This window comes from Chelmon rostratus, chromosome 17, assembly GCF_017976325.1.
Source record: "Chelmon rostratus isolate fCheRos1 chromosome 17, fCheRos1.pri, whole genome shotgun sequence".
Classification (NCBI taxonomy): domain Eukaryota; kingdom Metazoa; phylum Chordata; class Actinopteri; order Chaetodontiformes; family Chaetodontidae; genus Chelmon; species Chelmon rostratus.
The window spans coordinates 21,528,163-21,552,712 of NC_055674.1; the positions used below are offsets into that span (position 1 = coordinate 21,528,163).

The 24,550-nt window shown below is 42.8% G+C and overlaps 1 protein-coding gene across 2 annotated transcripts; it reads left to right on the forward strand.

Annotated features, from left to right (window-relative positions):
- The first annotated feature begins 279 nt into the window (after positions 1–279).
- Positions 280–22,416, forward strand: LOC121620646 (histone acetyltransferase KAT7-like). Of its 2 annotated transcripts, none has more exons than XM_041956778.1 (15): positions 280–427; positions 2,304–2,448; positions 3,771–3,986; positions 5,892–6,176; positions 6,274–6,356; positions 6,785–6,871; positions 8,483–8,581; positions 8,693–8,803; positions 9,696–9,887; positions 11,103–11,192; positions 12,159–12,299; positions 12,835–12,928; positions 13,207–13,353; positions 15,443–15,549; positions 17,223–22,416. In XM_041956778.1, the coding sequence occupies exons 1-15, from the start codon at positions 413–415 to the stop codon at positions 17,319–17,321; spliced, it is 1,911 nt and encodes a 636-aa protein (XP_041812712.1). In that variant the 5' UTR covers positions 280–412; the 3' UTR covers positions 17,322–22,416. The 2 variants fall into 2 exon arrangements, with proteins under 2 accessions (XP_041812712.1, XP_041812713.1); XM_041956779.1 differs by having other exon boundaries at positions 5,895–6,176.
- The last annotated feature ends 2,134 nt before the right edge of the window (positions 22,417–24,550 follow it).

The window sequence follows — 24,550 nt, forward strand, 5'->3', positions numbered from 1 at the left end:
CAAATACTATTAGGTGGTGTTTCCGTTCTACATAATACCCAATATTTCAATAAATGTAGCTAGTTATTGCTGTAAATATTTCAGAAACTAATCTAATATAATTATTAATTCATCTTTAAAATTTTAGACAAGCTTATTCATGTTCCACTCGAGCGCAGTGAACTAGGATTTTAAATATCTTAAGCAACGGGCCTCCACTCAACACGGAGGCATTTTGTCAACGGACCCCAAAAACCAACGAGCTTGCGCTGTTTTCACAAGGAAGTGCAGAGAAATTGATGCGCTTTTTTCAGCTGAGTTGGCTCATATCAGAAGCTGGAGATTTGTTCTTATTATTTATACGAGCTGAGAATAATTATTCCCAAAGTGCGTAGTAATAATCTGCCAGACGCGACACGCCACCCATTTGAAAATGCCCCGGAGAAAGGTAAGGCAGATGTTTGCTGCAGACTTAGCCATTAGAACAGACTGCAGATCGGACACACAACAACATAACGTCATAGCTAATGTTAACCAATGTAGAGGTAAACATTACACCTAGTGGAAAAACCTTTGACTGCAGGCGAACTGAAATGCGATTCTACGGTATGCCGGTAATAAGTTGTAGATGTGTGTTGAAAATCAGTGTTAGTAGAATCACACAACTGAGCTGTGTGTTGTGTTGTGCTAAAAGCTACGCTAGCTAATGTTTATTGCTAAGTTGCGATAATGTGTTGTTGTTTATGAAGAGTCGCTTCTTCAGGTTATAGCTGGTCAGAATAGCTTTGGAAACTTGGGTAATATGAATTTTGGTCAGATTTCTAAAAGCTGGTTGAGAGCATGGAGATGCTGACCTCCGCTAACGTCGTTAACGGCAGCTATAACTGATGAAAGGAACAGGCTGTTCTTTGAGTGCAAGGATCGGGCGAAGCGTCCGCACCAAAACAACGCTGTGATTGGACAGAATCTGGACTAGCGTTGCGCTGACTGGTCTGGCTCCACCGCGACCCGCCCCCTCCAAAATGTAATTGGTCGCATGTAAATGAGGCTTCTTGTTGTGGCGTTGTCAAACACACTTAGAGCTAATGTGCGCTTGAGGAGCATGCCGTGTTGGAGAGTCACAGTTCTTTTTTCTTTAACACTTGTAAATTGTTTGTTACTGACTTTTAATAGTCTCAAACTGTGGTTCATTTTTATTAGCATTAAACCAAAAGTAGCTTAATAGTGATGTTATCAACATTATTTTGCATGTGCAGCATAAAATCACACAAAGCACTGTACAATGTACACTGGCATACTATATTGTATAAAACTTTCCTAATTTGATTTATTGTATGTTTTCAATGTACTTATTGTACTCACCGTATATAACTTTAAGGCTGTTTCGATTTATGGTGTACCTCCCCTAATTTTTATTTTCTCATTTGCTTTGTCTGAGTCGCGAGGCAACATCAAGAAAGCGTCATCGTATCTTATTATTATATGTTATTTCTTGGGTGGCACTGTGTAAATTAAATTTGACATATGGAAAATCTGAAAAAAGAAATACTACTGTGAACGAAATAAAAAGTGCAACGAATGAAAACCGGAAAAATATGAATCTGATTTTTTAATAATATACAATTGTTGGTAACCCTATAATATCACATTTGGACTGTTATTTCAGATGATGGAAGGGGCCCCAATTTGTTATTTGTTCAATGCAAATGACATATTGGCTCCTACTTGAGCCCCCTTACCCCACCCCCACCCAGCCGGATTTTGGTCTGTAGTGGGGCAGGGTGAGACCTCATACGCCTCAGCATCACCCCATTCATTCAGTGCGGCAGTCAGCTAGGCAGCCTGATATTTCGACACATTATGCAGCAGTTTTAGGGACAATTCATGGATGCATTTGTTTTTGTGAGTTGTTAGGCGCTCTTGGCGACAGTCTTGTGAACAATTAGTCGACTTAACTGACTGTAAACTAGAAATTCACGCCGGAGGGGCACTCAGGCGTTGTGGTAAATTGGGTTTGGTACAATAGATGCAGTCGGTATTATTCGTTGCGTAGCCGCGTTGTTGCCGATTAAGCTCATATTGAGCATTTACTGACAAGTACATCGTGACAAGAGGGGGTGCAGAGCCGGAGGAGATGTGGAGGGGGTGATGCTCCTCCCCCCAGCATGGGATCCTTGTTGAATTATCCGCTGGTAAAACAAAAACCCCAAAATAATGCAAATCTTTACCTAAGTTGACGTGAGACGCTCGTGGTGACTGTGCAGACTCTTAGTTAAATGACGCAGACAGCTGCTAAGTGTTGTTGTTGTTGTTGTTGTTTGCAGAGGACCGCAGGCAGCAGCTCGGACGGGACGGAGGACTCGGATTTTTCTGCCGACCTCGAACACAACGAGGCTTCCGAGAGCGCGCGCAGGCGCAGCAGCACGCGCCTGACTCGGGCGTCACTCCGCCTCAGCCAGAGCTCCCAAGGTAAACATTTCAAAACTGTAAACATAATCCACGATGGGAAGTACAGAAATTCATGCAAAGCAGTTATATCGCGCAGAGAACAGCAGATAATTTGGGATGAGAAATTGTCAAATATGAAAAAAGAAACTATGAGGGAAGGAATTAATATATATACACACACAGCCTACATGCTGACATTTCAGCTCTTTCAAATCAGTTTCTGTAGCTTGGTAGTACATTCATTTGTAGTGCTGAAGCCATCATATAATCAGATTTCCTCCAACCAATTTACAAGAATGAGATCTTCCCGAAAGTATTGACTGTATTTCATTTTAATTGGCCAATAACCTGCAGGTTTAATTGGCTCACCTCCTAGTTTTGACCATGTGTTTACTGGCTTAGTGTAACATTCTGCTGTTGACACTGAATTTGGGCTCACTGAGGTTCAAACATAGAGTATATCAAAGTGACACCCATGCAGTGTAGTTGTACATGCAGCATGATTTCATTTATGTGTGTCAATTGAATGAGGAAGGATGCTTTCATTCATGGACTACAGAGAGACTTCAAGCCCCCCTCACTTCAACAGTTCAGCAGTAGCTATGAGCAGCCTCTAAGCATGAATGGGTTCAGACAGCTTGGCCTTCCCCCCACCACGCACACATAAACTCTACTCCCACCCCCTGTGTGACCTCTTTCTGCTGTGGCTGCCAGAGGGGATTTACAGCAGAGAAAGAAAGGCCGACACTGTTTCCTCCGCTATTTGTTACTGAGAGAAGTTGGCTGCACCGTGGTAGTCTTCATGCAAGCTTAGAAAGAGCACACAGGCTAGTTTTCTCCAAAATGAAGCGGATTTAGAGGTTCAGGTCTTCTTTTCTGTGGCGGGATTTGTCTCTTCATAACCATTGAAGCCATTCGCAACAAGTAACTATCTTGGTCTTATCATTTTTGCTTACAGTTGCTCTGTTACAGATTGCTCAGGGACAAGAAATCAATCTAGAATTTGAAAGACTTTTAATGATTCTGATCAGTAGATTGTAAACAGAGGCTTTTTCAGAGGCACTGAAGTTGTTCTAAGTAAATGTACCAATGCCATAAAGGGAAAGAAAAAGTTAAAGTATGGAAGTATTAGCAGTAAAACATATCCAAAGTAGAAGTAGTCACTGTAAGAAAATGTGTTTGTAAGTGTATTCATCTTTGATCAGTATGTGAATATTTTAGTAAGTTTGTCATATAAAACTGGATGCTTACAATTCTAAGGTATTGTATTTTTCTTAAGTTGTTCTCTTCTCTTCTCTTCTCTTCTCTTCTCTTCTCTTCTCTTCTCTTCTCTTCTCCTCTAGATAACTGCAGCTCAGTACGGAGCAGTTCTCCTGCGCCCGTGGGTCCCGACGAAGGCCTGGATTCAGCAGCAGATTCGGCGGCGGCGGCAGTGGCAGCGTCCGTCTTCTCGTCCGGGCGCAGGATCACACGCAGCCAGCAGGGAGCGACAAACACAACAGCCAAGAAGTACCCACTGCGTCAGAGCAGGTCGTCCGGCTCAGACACTGAGGCTAATGGTGAGGCCAGTAGTGTTTCCTGTATGTCATAGAAATTAGATCCTACATTGCATTAGGGATGCTTTCAACATTTGTTATTAAGAGGAGGGACAGGACGAGAGGGAGCGTCAAAGAAAAGACTGACGAGTCGATGAAAAGGAAGCTGAGGAGGCAGAGAAAAGAAGGAATGATGAGGTGGACAGGACGGGGAGGAGCAGGAGCGTCTATCTGCCTGTTTCATTCATTCATTCATTGTAGTGCTGCTCTGCTAATGTTATGAGCCCCTGCCTGTGATCACAGCGTGTTCCTGATTATAAAGAAGACAAATGTGTCTCAGCACATATCCTGGGCTTGTGTTTTGTCACTGGGACGAATGAATTACCTCGCGGAGACTTCAGACACTGTAGGTGATCTGGATCCATAGCAGCAGATATATCTCTGCCTCGACTGCTTGCTTATTCAATTTTAGCATTATTACCTTAACACTGAGTCACATTGTGTAAGAATATTAAGAGTAATGCAAAGATACCCAGTTACTTTAATTAATGAAAAAGTTTCATGATTGTCATTTTAGTCGTGTCTATGTCAAACAAACCTCGTTTGTTTGACATGTACAAACCCGACTCCTGCACACTGTCCTCTTCACTTGGAGTCAGAGACATGTGATAACAACGTTTTGGTGGACAGACCCTCATCGGGTTACAAATGACCTGATGAGGGTATGATGAACCTCTGATGAACCAACTAGCAATAGCCTTAGAGGACTGCGCCTATACTACGCCTACTCCTTTTTGAAGAGCAGCGGCCAATGGGGGGACTCATTCACCCAGTCAGGAACAGACTTTAGTGTTTGTAGCTCTGGCCCACTTTGCTGCAGTCCAGCCAAGAAAACCGCCTCAGGAAATTTCTTATTATCATTAGCTCAATGTGGCGCTTCCATCAAATATGTTGCTGCCACACGTAGTTGGCACTTTTGCAATGTTTGTTTATTTAGTCAGATTATCCTCATAGAAAAGTTGAATGGTGGAATCAGTGTTTTGCATCTTGTCAAGGCCAACATGAATTTTGATCACGATACTCAACAGAATAACTTGTCATCGGTCCCTCTTTGCACCTTTGTTTTGTTTTCTGCCTGCAGGGTTTCTGCATGTCAGTCTGACTTTAAATCTACGTGGTATTAGGAACGGTGTTTCAGGGCGGAACACAAAGCGTTGTTTGGCATTGGTGGAGGTTCGCAATCTCAGAGTTAAATAAAATTTGCCTGACATCTTGAATAGCCCAGTGTGACCAGAAGAATTGGAAAAGAAATGGGCTGCAATAAGTCTTCCCATTCAGCAGACTCTCTGAGCTCAAACACTGGTCCTGCAGGAACATCAGTCTTTACGATTGGATTTCTCTGCTGGCAGCCACTGCTGGAGGGTGTCGACTGCATCTGGATGTGGTCACAGTTGCAGCGTAAAAAGATTTCCCTTAAGATATATTTGCGGCGATAGAGATGGCCCTATTACAGGACAAGTGGTAAAACATGTGCATTACTATTTAGGCTGTGTAGGGATAGATACTGATTTGTAGTCAGTGAGATGTTTTCCTCTCAGTGGTGTCACTGTTGCTGCTGGCTAGCCCACAGTATTTGCATTTAGTCCACTTGTTGCACTTTGTGAAACCCATAATATTCTGGAACATTCTGTGTTGTTTGTGCTGGGACAAAAATAGTTCAACTACTCATAACTGAATCATGACTTTAAAAACAGATCTTTAGCGTGCATGTTAATGGATTTATTTTCTCTAGACTAACATTCTTATTTAAAAATGATCAAATCTTTGACTTGCCATTTTCCGCTCAAAAGGCAAACCATTGATCAATGCAGGAGTTTTTACCCAGCATTCTCGCATTCCTTTTCACTCCCTTTGTCCTGACTGGCTCAGCAGATCTGAAGCAGGGGGCGGACCGGGACGAGACCCCTCCTCGCACTCCAACAGGTAACGCCCCATCCTCAGAGTCGGACATCGAGGTTTCCAGCCCCAGCAACGACCTCGTGTCTTCCAGCAACGATATCGTAGTTTCCCAAGAGGAGGACGAGCGATTGGCCAAAGAGCTGTCACTCAAAGAGGCCGCCGCCCACGACCTGTCCCACCGGCCCAAACGTCGGCGCTTCCACGAGAGCTACAACTTCAACATGAAGTGCCCCACACCTGGGTGCAACTCACTGGGTGAGGGAACAAGCACTGCAGCGTTTTTCAGTGGCTCAGATGTCCTGCTGCTACGCAACAAACCTGAGCTCTCTGTGTCTCCCTCCCTTTCTACCAGGTCATCTAACAGGCAGGCATGAGAGACATTTCTCCATATCGGGATGTCCTCTCTACCACAATCTGTCTGCTGATGAATGCAAGGTACACACACACACACACACACACACACACACACACAGATATATCAAGAGGCTTCCCAGTGATGAGACCATGATGCTGAATGCTATTTGAAAACAGCTTTGACCATTTTATGTGTTGTCTGTCATCGCTCAGGTTCTCTTCTTTAGTCTTGTTTTATTTTGGTGGACTATCTGCCACATTAGAATATAAAACCTGTTGCGTTTTTGCTTCAGTCACTCCTTTGTAGCTTTTAGAATATTACTCATTAGTCAAGCCAAGTCTCCACTGTGGGAACGTCTCGGCCGTCACACTGCGACCAAGTGTCCAGTGGATGAAACTGAAGGAAACCAACAGGCCCAAATTGAAGTTGTCACGCCGCGAAGCCTCCAGGAGCGCGGAGGTGGTTGCTGTGGTGTCGTTTGTGGTAGACAGTGTTGATGTTTTGTTAGGGCAAGGCATCGACCCGCGACAAACAGGCCGAGGAGAGGACGCTGTCTCACCGGCAGGACGAGAACAGACACTCCACGAGAAGCCAGGTAACACGCTAGCACACATGCACGTAGAAACATGCACAAGCGTAACACATGGCGACACATGCTCACACACACACACACTGATACAGATGCATGTACACATGTATACATGCTTATACTGTGTTTTTGTAAGGGAAGAGAGTATAAGGAAAACATATTATATCAACTGAACAAGTGAATCCAGGTGAAGGCTGTGACCCTTCCTCGATTTCACCTGTCCAATTCACTTCATCGTGCACTGAGTGAATTCCCACACACTGCAGCATTACTCTTAAAGCGGTGACACCTCAGGTCAGAGGTCACACTGTGATTCTTCGATGTAGCAGGGCCAGAGGCAAAGTGGAGCTGCTGCAGTGCGTGTGTGTGTGTGAGTGTGAAGGGACTGGTTTGTTTGGCAGGGACAGAGCTCATTGATCAGCAGAGAATGGACTAAACGAGTTACAACCCCATTCCAAAACCAGTTGGGACGCTGTGTAAAACTGAATTTGATGCAGCAACACGTTTCCAACAAGTTGGTACAGGAGCAACTTAAGACTGGGAAAGATGTGGAACGCTCCAAAAACACCTGTTTGTAACATTCCACAGGTAAACAGGTTGATTGGTAACAGGTGATAGCATCATGATTGGGTATGAAAGGAGCATCCTGGAAAGGCTCAGTGGTTCACAAGCGAGGATGGAGCGAGGTTCAACACTTTGTGAACACGTCATTCTAAAACGGATGTTACTGCATGGACACGCTTTGTAAAACTGTTGTCAGTTTGCTGATGATTGCATTCTGGTCTCCCAAATAGTAACACAATAATGCAAAATAGTACAGCATACATCCACCAAAAGGTAATGCCACAGTATAACACGTGGTAGTTAGCTGCGAGCCATACTGCATAAGACAGAAGAAACCAAAACATGAACGCACATGAATAACAGAGGACTGCTTAGGATTATCTTTATAACATGAACGTATATCATTGAGCTTCATTCTCATCTAAAATGATTCAGATGAACCCCAGCTCTCTGCCTCAGTCTTTCACCTGAGGTGAAAAGGACAGATTAGAATTGATCCAGGCACTGACATGGATGTGTCATAACTGGTTCAGAAGTGGGACATGGCCTTTTTGAGAGGAACATACTCACAGATTTTGCTTCATTGAACTTCAAACGTGAGCGGTTCAGCCGCGCCGCAGTGACGGTCATTGTCGGTAGTGTGTGTTGAAGCCAGTTGCTGTGTGTGCAGCCATGTGTGTGGATCACCGTGTCATCAGCGTATGGCCGGATCTCCTCAGACAGAAAGTAAATCATTTATATACAAACTGCAGAAGTCTGAATATAGATCCCTGTGGGATGCTGGCTTAACAATTATGGACCTTCACATTTTGTGTTCATTTTTAAATTTTACCAAGCAGTGATAAATTGTCAATATTAGATTTAATAGAAATTACTATAACTTCAGACATTATTTCTTCTTTCTGTATTATATACATGACATATACATCTTTATATATCATCATCATCAGTCATTTATATAGATGATAGTGATCCATTGTTTGCTGTACCGTTCTCTCAGAGGTAAAGGGGTCAGTCTCCTTTGTTTAAGTGTCTGCGTCTGTGTGGTCTCAGGCCCCTACAGATCGTCAGCTGCGCTATAAGGAGAAGGTGACGGAGCTGAGGAGGAAGAGGAACTCCGGCCTCAATAAGGAGCAGAAGGAAAAGCACATGGTAAGTTGGGGAGAAATGAATGCGTGTCCTTCATCTACCTCCCTCCTCTGCATACCTCCCACGTTAGATTTTGAAAGTGTCTCTGCTTTCCCTGTCCGCCCCCACCGCCAGGATCACCGTCAGAGCCACGGAGCGAGCAGGGAGCCGCTGCTGGAGAACATCACCAGCGACTACGACCTCGAGCTGTTCAGGAAAGCGCAGGCACGTGCCTCGGACGACCTTGTAAGAGAGAAAACTCATCATCACCTCCCTCCCTTACTCTTTCCTCCTTCCCTTTCTTTTTTGTCCCCCCCTTGTCTGCGTTATTCCTCTTCTTCTCTGTTTCAGTCAGCAAACCCTCCTCTGCAGCCACAGGAGGAGTCTGAGATATTTTTGGTAGTTTGGACAATCACTTCCTGTTATTCTGTGTTTGTTTTCCCTTCTGCTCTGTTACTTTGTGACCCATTTAGATGAGATCGCATTGTTTTTTTTTACGATTAGATTAGATTAGATTAGATTAGCAAATGGAGGTGCAAATAAGAACAATGGAAACAATAAGGTACAAAATAAGAACAATAAGGGTGCAGGATCAGGGTTGGAGGCTTGGAGGGTTGGGGGGTTAGAGGTTAGGGTTTGCTTTTCTACTACATAAAAAGCATCTTGATCTAAAATAGGTGATCCATCAGTGACAGACCATTTCTCCACACTTTCCTTGTCAAAGTAATGTTATCATCACATGGTAATGCACCTAGTCTTAAATTCAGTTGCCTCCAATTTAAGACCTTTTAATTTATATTTACACCATCTAAGTCATTCAGATTTTGAAAGTGCTCTGTTTTCACACAACTCTTTACCTTTCCGTCATATAAAGTCTTTTCCTATTTGGTCGTCATCCTAATTTTTCTTCTTGCATCTTTTGTTATTTTTGATATTGATTCATTTTTGCGGCCGGTTGCCTCCACTGAGGTTTTGCTAAGTGTGATCTGTGATTCAACCGATTCCCTTCCCTAAGTAATTGAGATTTTCCTCTTTCTCCTCTCTCCCCTCTGCCTGCTCGTCTGCCCTCGCCTCTTGTCCTCTTTGTACCTTTTCTCCTCTCCCCATCGCCCTTTCCCTCCTGTCCTGGCCGGTACAGGAGAAGCTCCGTCTGGCCGGCCAGGTGTCGGAGGGCAGCAACATGATTAAGACCATCGTGTTTGGTCGCTACGAGCTGGACACCTGGTACCACTCACCGTATCCAGAGGAATACGCCCGCCTGGGGAGGCTCTACATGTGCGAGTTCTGCCTGAAGTACATGAAGAGTCAGACCATTCTGCGCAGGCACATGGTAAGGCAGCTTTTTCTGAGTGTGTACTTTCTGCTTGCAAATCAAACAACGCAGTGTGTCACATTTTAAAAATGCAAAAAGTATCGTGTGATATTAGAGCGCGCCTGTAAGTGATGATGCAAAATAACAATAATCAACAAATGTCCAAAACCTCAATTTACTGCTCACTATTATAGGATGTAAATAACGAATGAGTTAGTGACAGCTAATGTCTTAAATGTCCTGTTTACACACTCAGTATTATTATAAACTATGTTATGGAAGTTTGCTAGAGTAAGTTCTGTTTTAATACAGCAGTGCAAGTACTGTTACCTGTTATTGATTATTGTTGCATTCAGTGATTTTGTTGAGTCAGAGTTAGAACTGTGCAGGTTTGCAGTCCCTCCTGGTCACACTATGTTAGACCTGTCTGCTGGTTTATGCACAGTTGTACAAGCTGATCATTTCTCCTGTAGAATTCAGTTTCCCTGCCTCGTGTAGCGTCGATATTAAGATTCATTTTACAGATTCAGTCTGCTGATTCTTCTGTTTAAAGCATTTTGATGATCACCTTTCTTATTCGCTCATTCATCCCACATTTCAAAAAGGGATGAACAACAATCGCCACTAAATACTGCAGATTCCTCCAGGTTTGGTAGCCAAAGTGCATCTGATGGAACCAAAAGGACTGAAGCTTCCGGTCGCTGATGTTGAAGTATTACAGTGAAAATGGACTGCGGCACAAAATGAGTCAGCGCTACTGCTTTAGTTCAGACTATAACCTCACTATCTCAGCACCTAAGGCAATTCATAATTGTATTCCTAGACCATGCAGACTCTATTTAGATATACTGTATAACTTTGCCCTTCTGATGCAGTTTGCACTCTTTGTACACTGGAGTGAGAGAAGCGGCAGGAGGACCTTGTACTGGACTGGCTGCTCTGCTGAGTGACGAGATGCTTTGGCACTGTTATCTGTCATAGGCATTGGCAGTTTTAGCAATTAAAAGAGTTAGGGGAATTAAAAACATTAACATCAATAATATAGTCCACTGGGATTAAAACAGTTTGAAAACATGCATGATTTAAAGGGCCATTCCACAGATTTTACAGTTTAATGTCTGTCTAAGACGACTGTATTTAGCAGGCAGAGAGGATCCAGTGTTTTTGAAGGGTAGTTTTTCTGTCCTGTATATAAACTAACCTCCGCTGCTTCTTCTTGTCTGCTGCATAAAGGCCAAGTGTGTGTGGAAGCACCCTCCAGGTGACGAGATCTACAGGAAGGGGAACATCTCTGTCTTTGAGGTGGACGGAAAGAAGAACAAGGTAAAAGAGCGCTGGGTGACACCTCCTGACCTTCCCCCAAAGGTGTACGAATCAAGAACATGTTCATATTCTTATCCTAAACCTCTCTGACTTTTCTCCTTGAGGCTGCCTCGTCCAATTCAGACCCCAAACTCTCTTAACTGCACAAAATTGCTGTTTCTCTCATGGGGTATCGTCATGAGCATAGTCAGTGCTACATAGAGCTACTCGGTCTGCTTCATGACACCATAACATACTGTATGTAGTGTCAGTAGTTGTATTAGAAAACTTGAAACAATTAGAAAACATTAATATAGCTGCCAACGACTTGTCATCTGTGACAAAAACTAAGAGGGGATGGTTCGATAAAGTTAGCAACTGAAAAACGTCCCGCTGAATCCATGTGGTCCGTCACTTAGGTGGGAGACAGTCAAGAGGACGTGACAGCCATGATGGTGTAATATCCTGATTATTTACTCTGCAGGCAATAATCATAGCCAGAATAAACTCCAGAGTCATTCAGATTAAGGTATTATGATTCTGAAGCCAAACAGGTGTTTTGCCCCCTGTGGAGAAAGGCAGTGTGTGCGTGACTTGTGCGACAGGGCTGGATCACTTGTGAATTTCAGAGAGAAAACTGTGAAGATGAGGTCATTGGTAAATACAACACGTTGCCTTGAATCACTCGAAGGCCCTTTGACACCTACAGTGGCTCCTATCGATGAGGTTATCAGCAGAAAGAGCATTAAGGAGTTCCTGTTGTCTGATTGGCTGTGAATGTAAAAATGGGCCTTCTGGTTGGTTCTCTGTGGTTTCACCCTCTTTAGCCTGAAGTACGACCTGTGTCCCTCACCCTTCTTAACCAGTTTTTGTGCCTGAATGGAAGACTCCCATCCCTAATGAGATGGAGATGTGTGTGGTTGAGATTAGCCAGCTGTGTTTCCTGGAAGCTCTGATAATGATAATGTCTGCGGTGCTCTCCCTCAGATTTACTGTCAGAACTTGTGCCTGCTGGCGAAACTCTTCCTCGACCACAAGACCCTGTATTACGACGTCGAACCTTTCCTCTTCTACGTCATGACCGAAGCTGACAACACAGGGTGCCATCTGGTCGGATACTTCTCCAAGGTAACCCGGGAGCCAATCACAGCTGGGTTACTGCGACAAGTCCAGTGTTTTAGAGTATTTGACAAACTCTTTTTGGGACTTTGAGAATATTAAGAAATATACTACAACGTATTTTCTAAATAATGAATGCGACACGCACTCATTGGATAAATAGTGGTTTTCATTGAAGCTGTAGTAGAATTCCACCTGTTAAACCCTTAAGAACGCCAGTTTTCCTTTTTTGATGAAGCTGAATTTAAATCACAAGGGATACAAAATGCTTGCTGATACGACATGTTGGCTTGAGAGGGAATTGTACATATGCACAAACACTTATTAGCTGGCTCTAGACCCAGGTTTTGATTACTGCATATACCCCCAGGACATGATTTCATATTTTAATCTGTGTGTTCATCCAGCTCAGTATGTCTTCATTGAGTTTCAAAGTATGAGGAGGTGAGCATAAGTGAACATACAAAGCCAAAGGTATATTAGTACTGATATAAACCCATGTCAGTGGAACCGTCATGCTTACAGAATTATTCTCCTCCTGCAGGAGAAGAACTCTTTCCTGAACTACAACGTGTCCTGCATCCTCACCATGCCACAGTACATGAGGCAGGGCTACGGCAAGATGCTCATAGACTTCAGTGAGTACATACACCGTGTGTGCGTGTGTGAGTGTGTGACTGGCCAAGGGATTCTGCACAGCACAATAACACCTGATTTAGGAGGCTGTCTGCAGCACTTGCTCCTCTGAGAAAAACCATGAATTCTTTTGGTATTATTTTGTTTGGCTATTACATGCATCCATTTTTTTGTCAAATTATATTTCTACATCCTTATTTCCATTTTCTCAGTGGGAGAATGAGATGCTTAAGGAAGAGTGTAGCCAACAAAAACACCTCTATCGTATCTGTCCTTAAAGGTTACCTGCTGTCCAAGGTGGAGGAGAAGGTGGGTTCACCTGAGCGCCCCCTGTCCGACCTGGGCCTCATCAGCTACCGGAGTTACTGGAAGGAGGTGCTGCTGCGCTACCTGAACAACTTTCAGGGCAAGGAGATCTCCATCAAAGGTCAGAACTGGATCACATCCTCCAAAATGCTGCAAGGAAATGAGTGTGGGCAGTGGTGCACCCAGGCCTCAGAATATTTGTTGGTCAAGTAATTCACTGTAAAGTTAAATCTGAAAGCCCCAAAGAAAACAACAATTCTTCCAACTGCATGTGTGTGTTAATCTGTGCATGCATGCATTCATGTGTGTCCTGCTGTGTGAATGGATCAGAGAGTACTGAGGTCCAAGTGAGTGGTCCGGTGATGAACGATGGTGGACGCACACAGGACTTAAACTCGTGCGAGGCTGAGTCATCCCAAACGCATTCTGAGGGGGCATCCTGCTTAGTCAGTTTGGTTTCTACTGGTTCTGTCCATTCAGAGGAAAGCCCTGCGAGGACAATAAAAACAAGACTGAGACTCTGCAGCCGCGCTAGCAGCTCTGTGAGGCTGTGCTGCGGCACAGCGGTGGCTAGCGTGTTAGCATGCTAACATTCGCTAATTAGCAAGTACAGCTGAAGCTGATGGCGATGTCATTAGTTGTATAGGAGCTTGTTGAAAAACCAACGTATTGGACAAATCAAAATTCTGACCAGTAATGTAATTTGCATACCTCAATCACAGTATCTGTCAAAATAACGGCCCTAGTGCATTGTTTACACCCACATATACTCGCCTGCAGTTTTCTTCTTCACTGCCTTTTGTCACATTGCTGCGTTTCATTGTGTGTTTCTTCCCCAAACCGTTAATCAACAGAAACATGTGAATCGCAGGAATGTGTGCTGCGTCACCCTCTGTGTCACTGGCGTTAGCATGGGTGTCCCTGTGCTCAACACAGACAAAACAGGGACCTGCTCGTAAAAAACCCAATAAACATCTTACTGCTGATCCCTCCCATCCTAGCCTCTTTTTGTCCTCCTTTTCTTTTGAGCTTGGAAGGGGGACACGTCTTCATGTTATTTTGAATTTAAGATGTTTTCATCCAGAGAAATACAAATAACCCTTCTCAGTCATCCCGCACTGCATTCTAAATGCATTCTCACTGTACTGCCATGATTGACAGCTCTGCCATCCTGCAGAGATTAGCAAACATTGTGCGAGGTGGGTTCAGTTTTGATTTGTTTTGACAGCGTTTACATGTTTCATAAAGAGCTGTCACCGTGGTCATGCCATGCATGAAGGTTTATAACGTTGACTGGTTTTTCACTTTCACAGCACAAGCCACAACCACCATGCATCTGCTTAGCAAAAGAGATTCTCCCTTTGAATTCTGAGTTTGTTCTTACTGTGGATATGTAGCTTTATAGAGGAATCATCCATGAAGGAAGTCAGTCAGTGACCCCAGTGAGTACCTTCTGGATTCTGAACTCAAAAATCACGAAATGAAAATCGAATTAACAAAATAAGAAAACATAACTTTATTGATCCCATGCAGGGGACGTTAAGAATACAATGCATAAAAATGGCGCAGTAGCTGATGTTTCTTGACCTTGAACAGATCAAGAATCTGTCATTGAAACAACTAGTAATAAAGAACGTTCAAACCTATCTTTGCACATCTTTAAGGCAAGTGCTTGTTTTCAGCCACTCTAGCGGCAGGGCTCGCTCATTCGCTTCCTTGTCGAGAGTTACAGGAGAAGTTTCCGCCAGTTGCCCCGGCAACCACACCAGGAAGCCACTGCTCCTGTCCAAGTAAAAAATATTCTAAACATTGTGAGCATGTTAGTATGCTGGCATTAGTATTCAGCTCACTGCTGTGTCCATGTACAGCCTCACTGAGCTTCTTCCGATCAGACGGTTGTGATCCCATGACTCTGACCCCTTTGTGTCCCACTCAGATACTTCACACCGCCAACTTTTACACATTTCTTGGGCAACATTTTGCCTTTTCACATATTTTTCTGAGTATTGTGTATTCTGTGTGTATATTTTTCACATTATATTGTTAATTTTTGATTTTCTTTTTAGGCTTCTTGACTTGCAGTACTCACATTTACTTTTCTTTTCTCACTGTGCTTATTGTTGTGCACCAAAACACCAAGACAAACCCGTTGCATGTAGAAACCGACTTGTGTAAATGTGATTGGGATCCGGATTCTCGTGTGTTCGCAGAGATCAGCCAGGAGACGGCAGTGAACCCAGTGGACATTGTCAGCACACTGCAGTCCCTCCAGATGCTCAAATACTGGAAGGGGAAACACCTGGTTTTAAAGAGACAGGTAGGGAACAAAACAATCAAATTTGAAAGGTCATGCTGTTCTGTTCGTTTGGTAGAAAATATGGTAGCCGGTTGTTTATCGTTACTCTTTAAAGGATAACTTTCGTTTTTTTACAACCTGGACTTTATTTGTAGCATTAATTACGACCATTTAGACACCCAGACAACTTTGGTGGCATTTGGAGTCGTTTTGAAGAAATTAGAGGAGGAGCGGCGTGTATATCCGTATAATGCGAGTAATTGGGGCACCCGTGCGTAGCCTCTATAAACGCATAATCTGCGGCGAAACTCGTTTATATTCCAATATTTTGTTATGATATGCTGGCGCTATTCCCCTCTGAGCCCGTGGTGGCATGTTATCAACATCCAGTGTCTCTAGACAACTACTTCTGACGTGGATGACATCATTTTCGAGCGCCGCGCGCTGCGAGCAGCCAGCCACAACACGGCTAACTCTGCGGCGGTCGGCTAGTTTAGCTGTAGTTTGCGACTGTTATTTTTCACAAAATGGATGAATATTTTTCCCACTCTGAGGTGGTGGACGATGACTTTGTTTACGATGGACGTCCTTACCGTTTGAGCCAGAGTACACGGACGAGGAGCTCGTTGAAAGGAGGACGCGGAGGCAGAGAGAGGAACAGCTAGCCAAACAACAACAAACGGCTGCGCGTCCACGAGTAGACGGCATCTGGTGGTGTTCTTGTGGACAATGTTCATCGATGTCAACAGAGGAGGAATGCCTCTGTTGCTCAGAGTAGGACAGAGATACGCGTCTGAATGTGTCAATAAATGTCTGTATCACAACACTGGAGGATTTCCGCGCACTGATAAACTTCTGCCAAACAAAACCAAGGCAAATAAACAATCTATACATGTGTGTAAGCTACTTACTCAATCGCAAGTTGCCCATTTGGTCCTGCAGGCTTTGGCTGGGTCTTCCAGTTCACTTTAGGGACACGAAAAAACGTCTCCTCCAGTGTTGTGATACAGACGTTTATTGACACATCCTCCTCTGTTGTCAGCTGTTCCTCTCTCTGCCTCCGCATCCTCCTTTCAACGAGCTCCTCGTCCGTGCACTCCGGCTCAAAACGGTGAGGACGTCCATCGTAAACAAAGTCATCGTCCACCACCTCAGAGTGGGAAAAATATTCATCCATTTTGTGAAAAATAACAGTCGCAAACTACAGCTAAACTAGCCGACCGCCGCAGAGTTAGCTGTGTTGTGGCTGGCTGCTCGCAGCGCATGGCGCTCGAAAATGATGTCATCCACGTCAGAAGTAGTTGTCTAGAGACGCTGGATGTTGATAACATGCCACCACGGGCTCAGAGGGGAATAGCGCCAGCATATCATAACAAAATATTGTAATATGAACGAGTTTCGCTGCAGATTATGCGTTTATAGAGGCTACGCACGGGTGCCCCGATAACTCACATTATAGGGATATACACGCCGCTCTTCTGGGGCTAATTTCTTCAAAACGACTCCAAATGCCACCAAAGTTGTCTGGGTGTCTAAATGGTCGTAATTAATGCTACAAATAAAGTCCAGGTTGTAAAAAACTAAAGTTATCCTTTAACTCATACTAACCAGAGTACTGAAAACAAGCACTTTTCAGCTTTATTACATAGTCGTACGTCAGTGTAGCCAAATAAAGGTGCATCTTCTTTCTGTAGGACCTAATCGACGACTGGAAGGCCAAGGAAACCAAACGTGGTAACAGCAAGACCATTGACCCCACAGCCTTAAAATGGACTCCGCCTAAAGGGACGTAGAGGAGCATCCTTTCACACTCCACCCAGAACACACGCACATACACAGACAGATCCTCCTCCGCACACTGGCATGCTCACAGATCCGGAGCCTAAACCCTCACACACACTCTTGAACGAAACGCTTTCAGCAGCTACGGCACAGTCAGTCACTGACAGCGTCAGCCGTTACTCTGGGTTCAGCAGTCACTGCCATGGCTCGGGAAATTGACTTCAGCCCAACAAATACAGGATCAGCTCACTGATATGATGCCTGTCCGGAATATCAAAAGTTTTTGGACATAAAACAAAATCATTTAATACAGGAATGGGTGACCAATGAGCATTCGATGCTTAAAAACCTGGCTATGTGGAGTTGGTTTGTGAGATCTGGCTCTGCACAATTTGACCAAGCTGTAGTCGGAGGTGCCATCGAAGGGTCAGGGTGGGCCTCATTCGGAATAATCTCAGAAAATTGTTCACGTAAAAAACAAAACAAACAAACATTGATGGTACCTGTGACATATAAAAAACACAAGGCTAATCAATTCAATTGAATTCAGTTTGATTTATATAGTGCCAAATCACAACCGAAATTGTCGCAGGGCACTTTACATTTCCCTCATGAGCAAGCACTTAAGCGACAGTGGCAAAGAAAAACTTCCTTTTAGGAGGCAGAAACCTCAAGCACTAAACACTCGATGGGAGTATTTATTAATAAATGATACAAAAGCAATATTGCAGCTTCAGCTAATTGGAAGAGTCACTTTCCATGACCGTCACTGCTCTCTCACCTTTCAGCCAATCACATTCTCTCTGCCTCTTATGGTAGCACGCTTCAACAGCTGCTACCAGATTCATCCAGTTATGTAAGCGAGGAGTCGGTGCTAATGGTAGCAGCTAATGTTAATGAAGTCCAGTCAGTTTCATTCATATAGTCCAACATGACAAATTTGCCTCATTAGGCTTTACAATCATCATTACACCATCAAATCAGAAAGGAAAAAGAGTTCATTTGGAGTAACTTCTGCCACATTTTGAATCAACATGTTCCTCAGAGAAAGATCAGAAAGACAGAGTCTTTCTCTGCAGTCGCTCAAGCTAACAGGCTTTAGCTAACACTGCTATCACTCTTTCCAAACTCACAAGCTAGCCTAGCTAGTTAGTTAGTAAGTAGTAGCGAGTAGCATGAGCAGCTTTGTAAGGCTAAGGCCTGAAAGCTAAAGAGGTTTAATTTCTGTGTCTATGTACTGAGTTTATTTACACCAGCAGCCTCTTGTTGGTTGTGCCAGAATGACTTTGACTTTTGTTGTTGCTCTAGCTAACAGGAGCTAACTGACAATTGAAATCTGTTAGCAGTTAGCTTGTTTGCTTGAGAGGCAGGGGTTACTTGCTTAGCTGAAATGTGATAGGGCGGTGACAACACCACTGTCACGTTAGGGCATTTTGAAATTAAAATGTCTTTAATGAAAATTTCTTCAGTTATATCTCTAATTGTTGATTCATTTATATATTTTACACAGTTTATTCATCTGATTTTTAATGTCATGTCATTTATATCGATTTAATATTGAACTCTTTGAGCTTCCATAGCAGAGAAGCAGGACTTTCAGGTTCATAGTAAGATTCTTGTTCAACATCAGGTATGACTAAAATGCAAAATAATGAGCGTAGCTGCCAGTGATGTCAGTCGATGTATGATCACCGCTGATATCTCCTCAACCTCATCTGTTATCTGAAAAGTGAAAGTAATTGTGCGCTGCCAGTGCGCCTCCTCCCAGACACTCGATTAGCACGGAGCACCAGGCACACCCGCTAATCCAATCTGCGACAGCCGGCATCGGCCCCGCGATGGCCTTCGTTCTGTTCTCGAGAAGCTCGACGTAACGCAGGTCGGCAGAACACTGACTCACTCGATGCGTTTGGCTGACACAGACCAGCTGCTTGTGATTAAAGAGGCCACGGCCTGGGCCCAGAATGCATAAAGTTTCTAGAAATAGGAGCCCTGACCTTAATTTAACACTCAGCTTGCATGAATGAAAAGAATGGCCCAACACAGATTTGAAAAGACTGGGGAATGAATTTGATCATTTCTTTGAGAGTGGCAAAAAATTGGAAAAAGATAAAAAATGTTGATGTTCAGTTGTCCTCATGAACAAAATATTACCTAGTATTAACTATGTTGTCATTTCACATAATGTGATGCTTAAAGAACAGGCAACCGCTGCTGAGTGATGTTGCCTCACATCATACTGTACATCCCATCGACTGAAGGTTTTAAAATTTTGTCTCAGGTCAGATCTTTTACCTTCTCTGTGAAAGAAAGCGGTGGGAGAAATGGCAGACAGACCTGGAGTACGAGCATTTTTCTGACGCTGACAGCGGCTGTTTGAACCCAGAGCAGATCAGTAACTCAGCTCACCTCTCGTGCTACAAACACACACCGTGTCCAGTATTTAACCCGTCACAGCCGTCAGACAGTCAGTCAGGAAGCTATAGCTGCCATTGGCCGTGTTTGGACCGCGTTGTGTCACCAGGACGGGATCTACCCGGATGTGTTTGGTTACCACCTGTCTCCCTTTCTTTTTTTGTTATCTTGGCGCCGGCTGTGTCGTTTCACGATGTCTGCAGTTACATTCTGAACAGTGAAGGTACATGAGGGATGTCAGCTGTTAGGAGTGTTGGAGCTCACAAACATGTTGCTGTTTTTTTCTTTTTGGTGATTTGGTTCGATTTGTCACTGATGTTTTTTACTTTTTCTACCTCTAAGGTTTACCACTGTATAAAGCTAGAACAGCCCCATTTTAAGCTTCTTTTATTTTATTTTAATTTTTCTTCTGTGTGTTAATATGTGAAACTATGTAGCTGTGATCAGCCAGCAAGTGTTTTTTATTAGATTTTTTAAAAATAATATGCTATTTATATTCTTAAAAATAACGTTAATTGCGTAGAACATAAAACACAAGTCTGGTAGAGGAACGTCTATCAGACCGGCTTCCTTGTGAAGATAAATATTTATCTCAAATTATGTGGATTTGAATGTGTCAAGAAGCTCTTGAAAGGTACAGGAGGGATTATCCCGAGCATCCCCCCCACCAACAAAGACAATGACAGAAGTCAATGACATTTCAGAAATCTCTCTCCTCTAATCAAAAGTGACATATGATTGAACCAAAACATGTCATTTTTACACATTGTCTCTACTTGTTACACCAGAATTGCTGCTGCAGGCAGTCGAGAAAATATAAGCACAACCTTTTAGTGTAAGACTAGTAAACATGGTCAGCAGCATTTTTGTGTTATTTTTTGTTCTTTACAGCCCACTTCTTTTCTTTTATTGACAGTATTTAGTTGGATGCTAATAACCAGCTTTTCAGATTTGTTAAAGGAATAGTTTGGCATTTTGGGATATATGCATTTTCACCTTTTTGCCAATAGTTAGGAGAGAAGATCCATACCACCCTTGTCGTATTATATAATATATAATAAAAATATATTTGCTTAGCTTATCTTAGCACAAAGAATGGAAACAGCTAGCCTGGCTGCAGCCCATAACCCCCCCGTAAAACAACAAGTTGTCGTCACTTTCATTTTTGCACAGATTGTCCAAACAGGATGTAACATGCGAATTTGAGAGCTCTGGAGGTGCTGGTGTGTGTCTGTTTCAGTCTTTATGCTAAGCTAAGATAACCAGCTATTTGCAGTCGCTACATATTTTACTGTACAGGCATGAGAGCGGTGTCAACTTCTCATCCAACTCTCAGCAAGAAAGTAAATAAGTGTATTTCCCGAAAATATCAAACCATTCATTTAAACATTGTGCATAAGCTAAGACAGCAGTGACAGCAGCTGTGAAATTGGAGGTGTGCAGCCAACAATGTCAGATTGAATCAGCTGTTCTGGGGTTTTTTTTCGAGTGCTATTTTGTTCAGTAGCTTTTGTGTCACAGTTTCATACGTGGAGGAATCTGTTCTTTGCAGACTACAGCCAAGAGTTACATTTTTCTTTCCTTCTCTCATTGTGTAAGACGTGTTGCCTTTAAATTCTGTCAGGTCGAAGATGTTTTTCATGTCTTGTTTTCTTGTGTTTTTTAGTGATGTCTCCTTTGTACCATCTGTGGATTATTTATCTGGGTTTTACATGTTTCTGTTTTCTCTGATCCTGTCTTCGCTTGGGTCTTACATGAAGCCGTTCAGGAGTCACGTCATTGACTGGCAGATGTCAAATCAATACTAACAGGCCATGCATTTCAAAGGACAGCATTTGTCCTTTTAGCACCTGCTTTCAATAAACCTCTCTAAAATGTGCTACTGACCCAAATTACTGTTCTGAGCGTAGACAGTGTTTTTCTTCATCAATTCTCAAGTGCATTTACAGTAAAGTGCACTTACTTTTTAAGAGACTTAAAATTCAAAATCCATCCTAAAACGCAACTCTTCATGATGATGTTCTATACAGGAGGGGTCAATTTAGTTCTTTTGTTTTGTTTTTGCTATTACCTGCATAGGTATGATGGAGCGGAGATGGAACGTTCAGTGAATCAACGAAAGAATAAGGGCTTCTTTTTACGCCTGCCATATTGTGCTGATATTTAACATACAAGGACAAAGGGAATATTTTCTATTCTCACAGTAGCAGAAAATGGTCTTCACTGAAAAAGGTTCATTAAAAGTTACAACACAGAAAAAAGACCCCCCTGGAATGTGCGAAATACTACAAATCAATAACATTTAATCACCTGAAAGTATTTCCCCTTTTTTTTTTGAAAACCTGCCTGTCTCATGTTACAGTCCATGTTTTTATTTCTCTCATTTATTTTTCACCCTGTTGTCTTGCAGTTTTCTCTGTGCCAGTGGCAGCTATAGACGGGCAGCTTCAGAGCACCTTGCTGGTTATTAACACATCTGAATAGTATCACAGTTACTTAGAGAAACCAGAGGCATTCCATCACCTTCCATAGGCCACCAGTGAGCTTTTGTAGTACTGCACCCTGCTTCCTATTTAAACAACGCACTCAAAGCCGAGACAGACAAAGGTAGCGTGGCATCGATATGTAGCTCAGTTGTGCTTTTGTACTTGCTTCTCCCCCTTCCTTCCTCCTCAATAAATGCAAATGGTGAAACGCGTGGTGAGCTCTGTCTCGTGTTTATGTGTCAGCTCTTTACCTTGGCAACATTGTGAGAGGCCTGAGGGGCTCAGCGATTAATAGTTAATGAGGAACGTATGGACAAATGGCTAATGAGGGAGGTGTCATTCTGCGTCCTCCCTCTCCTTATGATCTGTCCACCATGACAAGCCTCTGCTCAGCAGGGAAGACCTGCACCAGTCTCAAAGACGATGACACGATGTGCATCTGCAGGTGAGAGCAGCTGTCCCTGAAGTGGACTTAAATGTGGAAACCAGATGAAACTCTTTCAGGGCTGGCCTGCATAACACCACTTAGAGTACATTTTTGGTTGCTGTCAGGAATGTTTACGCGTGGCACTTACTCTCAGTTCTTTCAGATTAGGTCCCACATGATATCATAGAGGGTTACGGTTAGTCAGTTAGGAGTGAGCAGCACAGGCAGCAGCTACACATTCATTATTTTTTATTATTATTACAATTACAATTGTTTTATATTATTTATATTATTGTATGGAGATAAATTGATGAAAGATGCAAAATCTGTCTCAACACAAGCACTACCAATGCAACATGAAAAAACTTATACTGATATGGTCAATGTGATTGTAGGAGAAACACCTTATATTAGCTTTCCATGCTTGCATCTGCATAATAAACAATATATTTAAACAGAATATTTAAAAACCTGGGGATGGAAAATGGGCAGTGAGTAGTTTGGAGTGAATGTGCTACAACATACAACAGTGCTAATTTTTGAAAGGGGCACTCCATCAATTTTGCACCTCACTCGTAATGGGGTGTAACCCTGATGATGTCATAGTGATGTCATCAGCGTTAACTCAGCTTGTGCTTGGGAGCTGACACATTTTTTTAACGGAAAGCCTACGATAGAAACTACAGATGTGGATTTAGATGTGGGTGTTTGCGAGGCAGCGAGGGTCTAACAAAGAATTGTGAGTTGCATTATGGGAAATGTAGTGTCTTTTGAGTTTTTACTCATACCAGGGACTAAAAGTCAGGTTATTTCTGCTTCCGCTGCTTCAGTTGCAGCTGATCTTTTTAAAATCTGTCTGTTTGTCAGGCCCCAGAGTTTTTGGAAGTGGAATGCTAAACTACTGGAGTGCTCCTTTAAGGGATATGATGTAAGCATCCTTTTCTCCATATGTAATACAGGAAGTAGAATATGTAAATATGTGTTCATTCAGAGCAAAAGCAAGCACAGACACCTATGTGAACAAAATACGGTTTTATTCATTAATATGCAACATTATGTTATTATATTACCATGGAATTATCAGAGCATGATTTTTTTTTTCTGCAGAAGTCAATTATTTGTCGCGCTACATCACAGTCATACTGAATGTTCCACTTTCCAGCTCACCAGCATCATTCTTTTTAGTGGCAACACAGAATAAAGACACACTTTGCTAATGTTATTAGCTTTAATGGGTTTAATTGAAATAAGCAAACTCTTAAAACACATAAGGGTTACAGCTGTTTTAAATATGACTCAATATTATTAATAACAATACAGATTATAGTTCAAAAGTGATGGATAGGCGATGATGTCAGCGATTCACAGCAGCGAAAATTAATTTCAGTTAATTGCAACAGGTGTGTGGACAATCTGTCCTGGTCAGACCGTGTGACGCTCTGTGTCCCGTTGATCAACAACATAGGACTGAGCAGGACATTGTAGTTCAATCTTAGCTTTGATTATGATTTGATCTTTAGTAAGAGTCAGATTTCCATTCCTCTTCCATATCTGGAAAATAGAGAAAAGAAAAGACGTAATATTAGACTCAAGGGTTGACACAAACCACAAATTCAAGCAGGAAAGCTTGATAAGGCAATGGCATGAACAATCAAGATGGGATTTTTAAAAGCAAATCATTTCCCCGCCCAAATAATTGTGCAAAGATCAGTACTGGTTGAAAAAACAGGCAAATTCCAGATTACACCAAAAGTAACATTTGCTGGAAATGGGAAATTCCAGTAAGGGGTTTGCATTTACCTCCACCTAAACTCCTTTTGCCCATGAGTCCAACAAACATCTCCCCTTTATTTCCTGATGAGGAGTGACAGGAAGAGAAGGTGAAAAGAAAACAAATGATCTTTACACTGGT

Bases quoted from the DNA above. Each gene is read 5' to 3' on its own strand.
- LOC121620646 (XM_041956778.1), top strand. The intron at 6,872-8,482 runs GTAACACGCTAG...GTGTGGTCTCAG, and splicing joins GACACTCCACGAGAAGCCAG to GCCCCTACAGATCGTCAGCT. The intron at 8,804-9,695 runs GTAAGAGAGAAA...TGGCCGGTACAG, and splicing joins CACGTGCCTCGGACGACCTT to GAGAAGCTCCGTCTGGCCGG.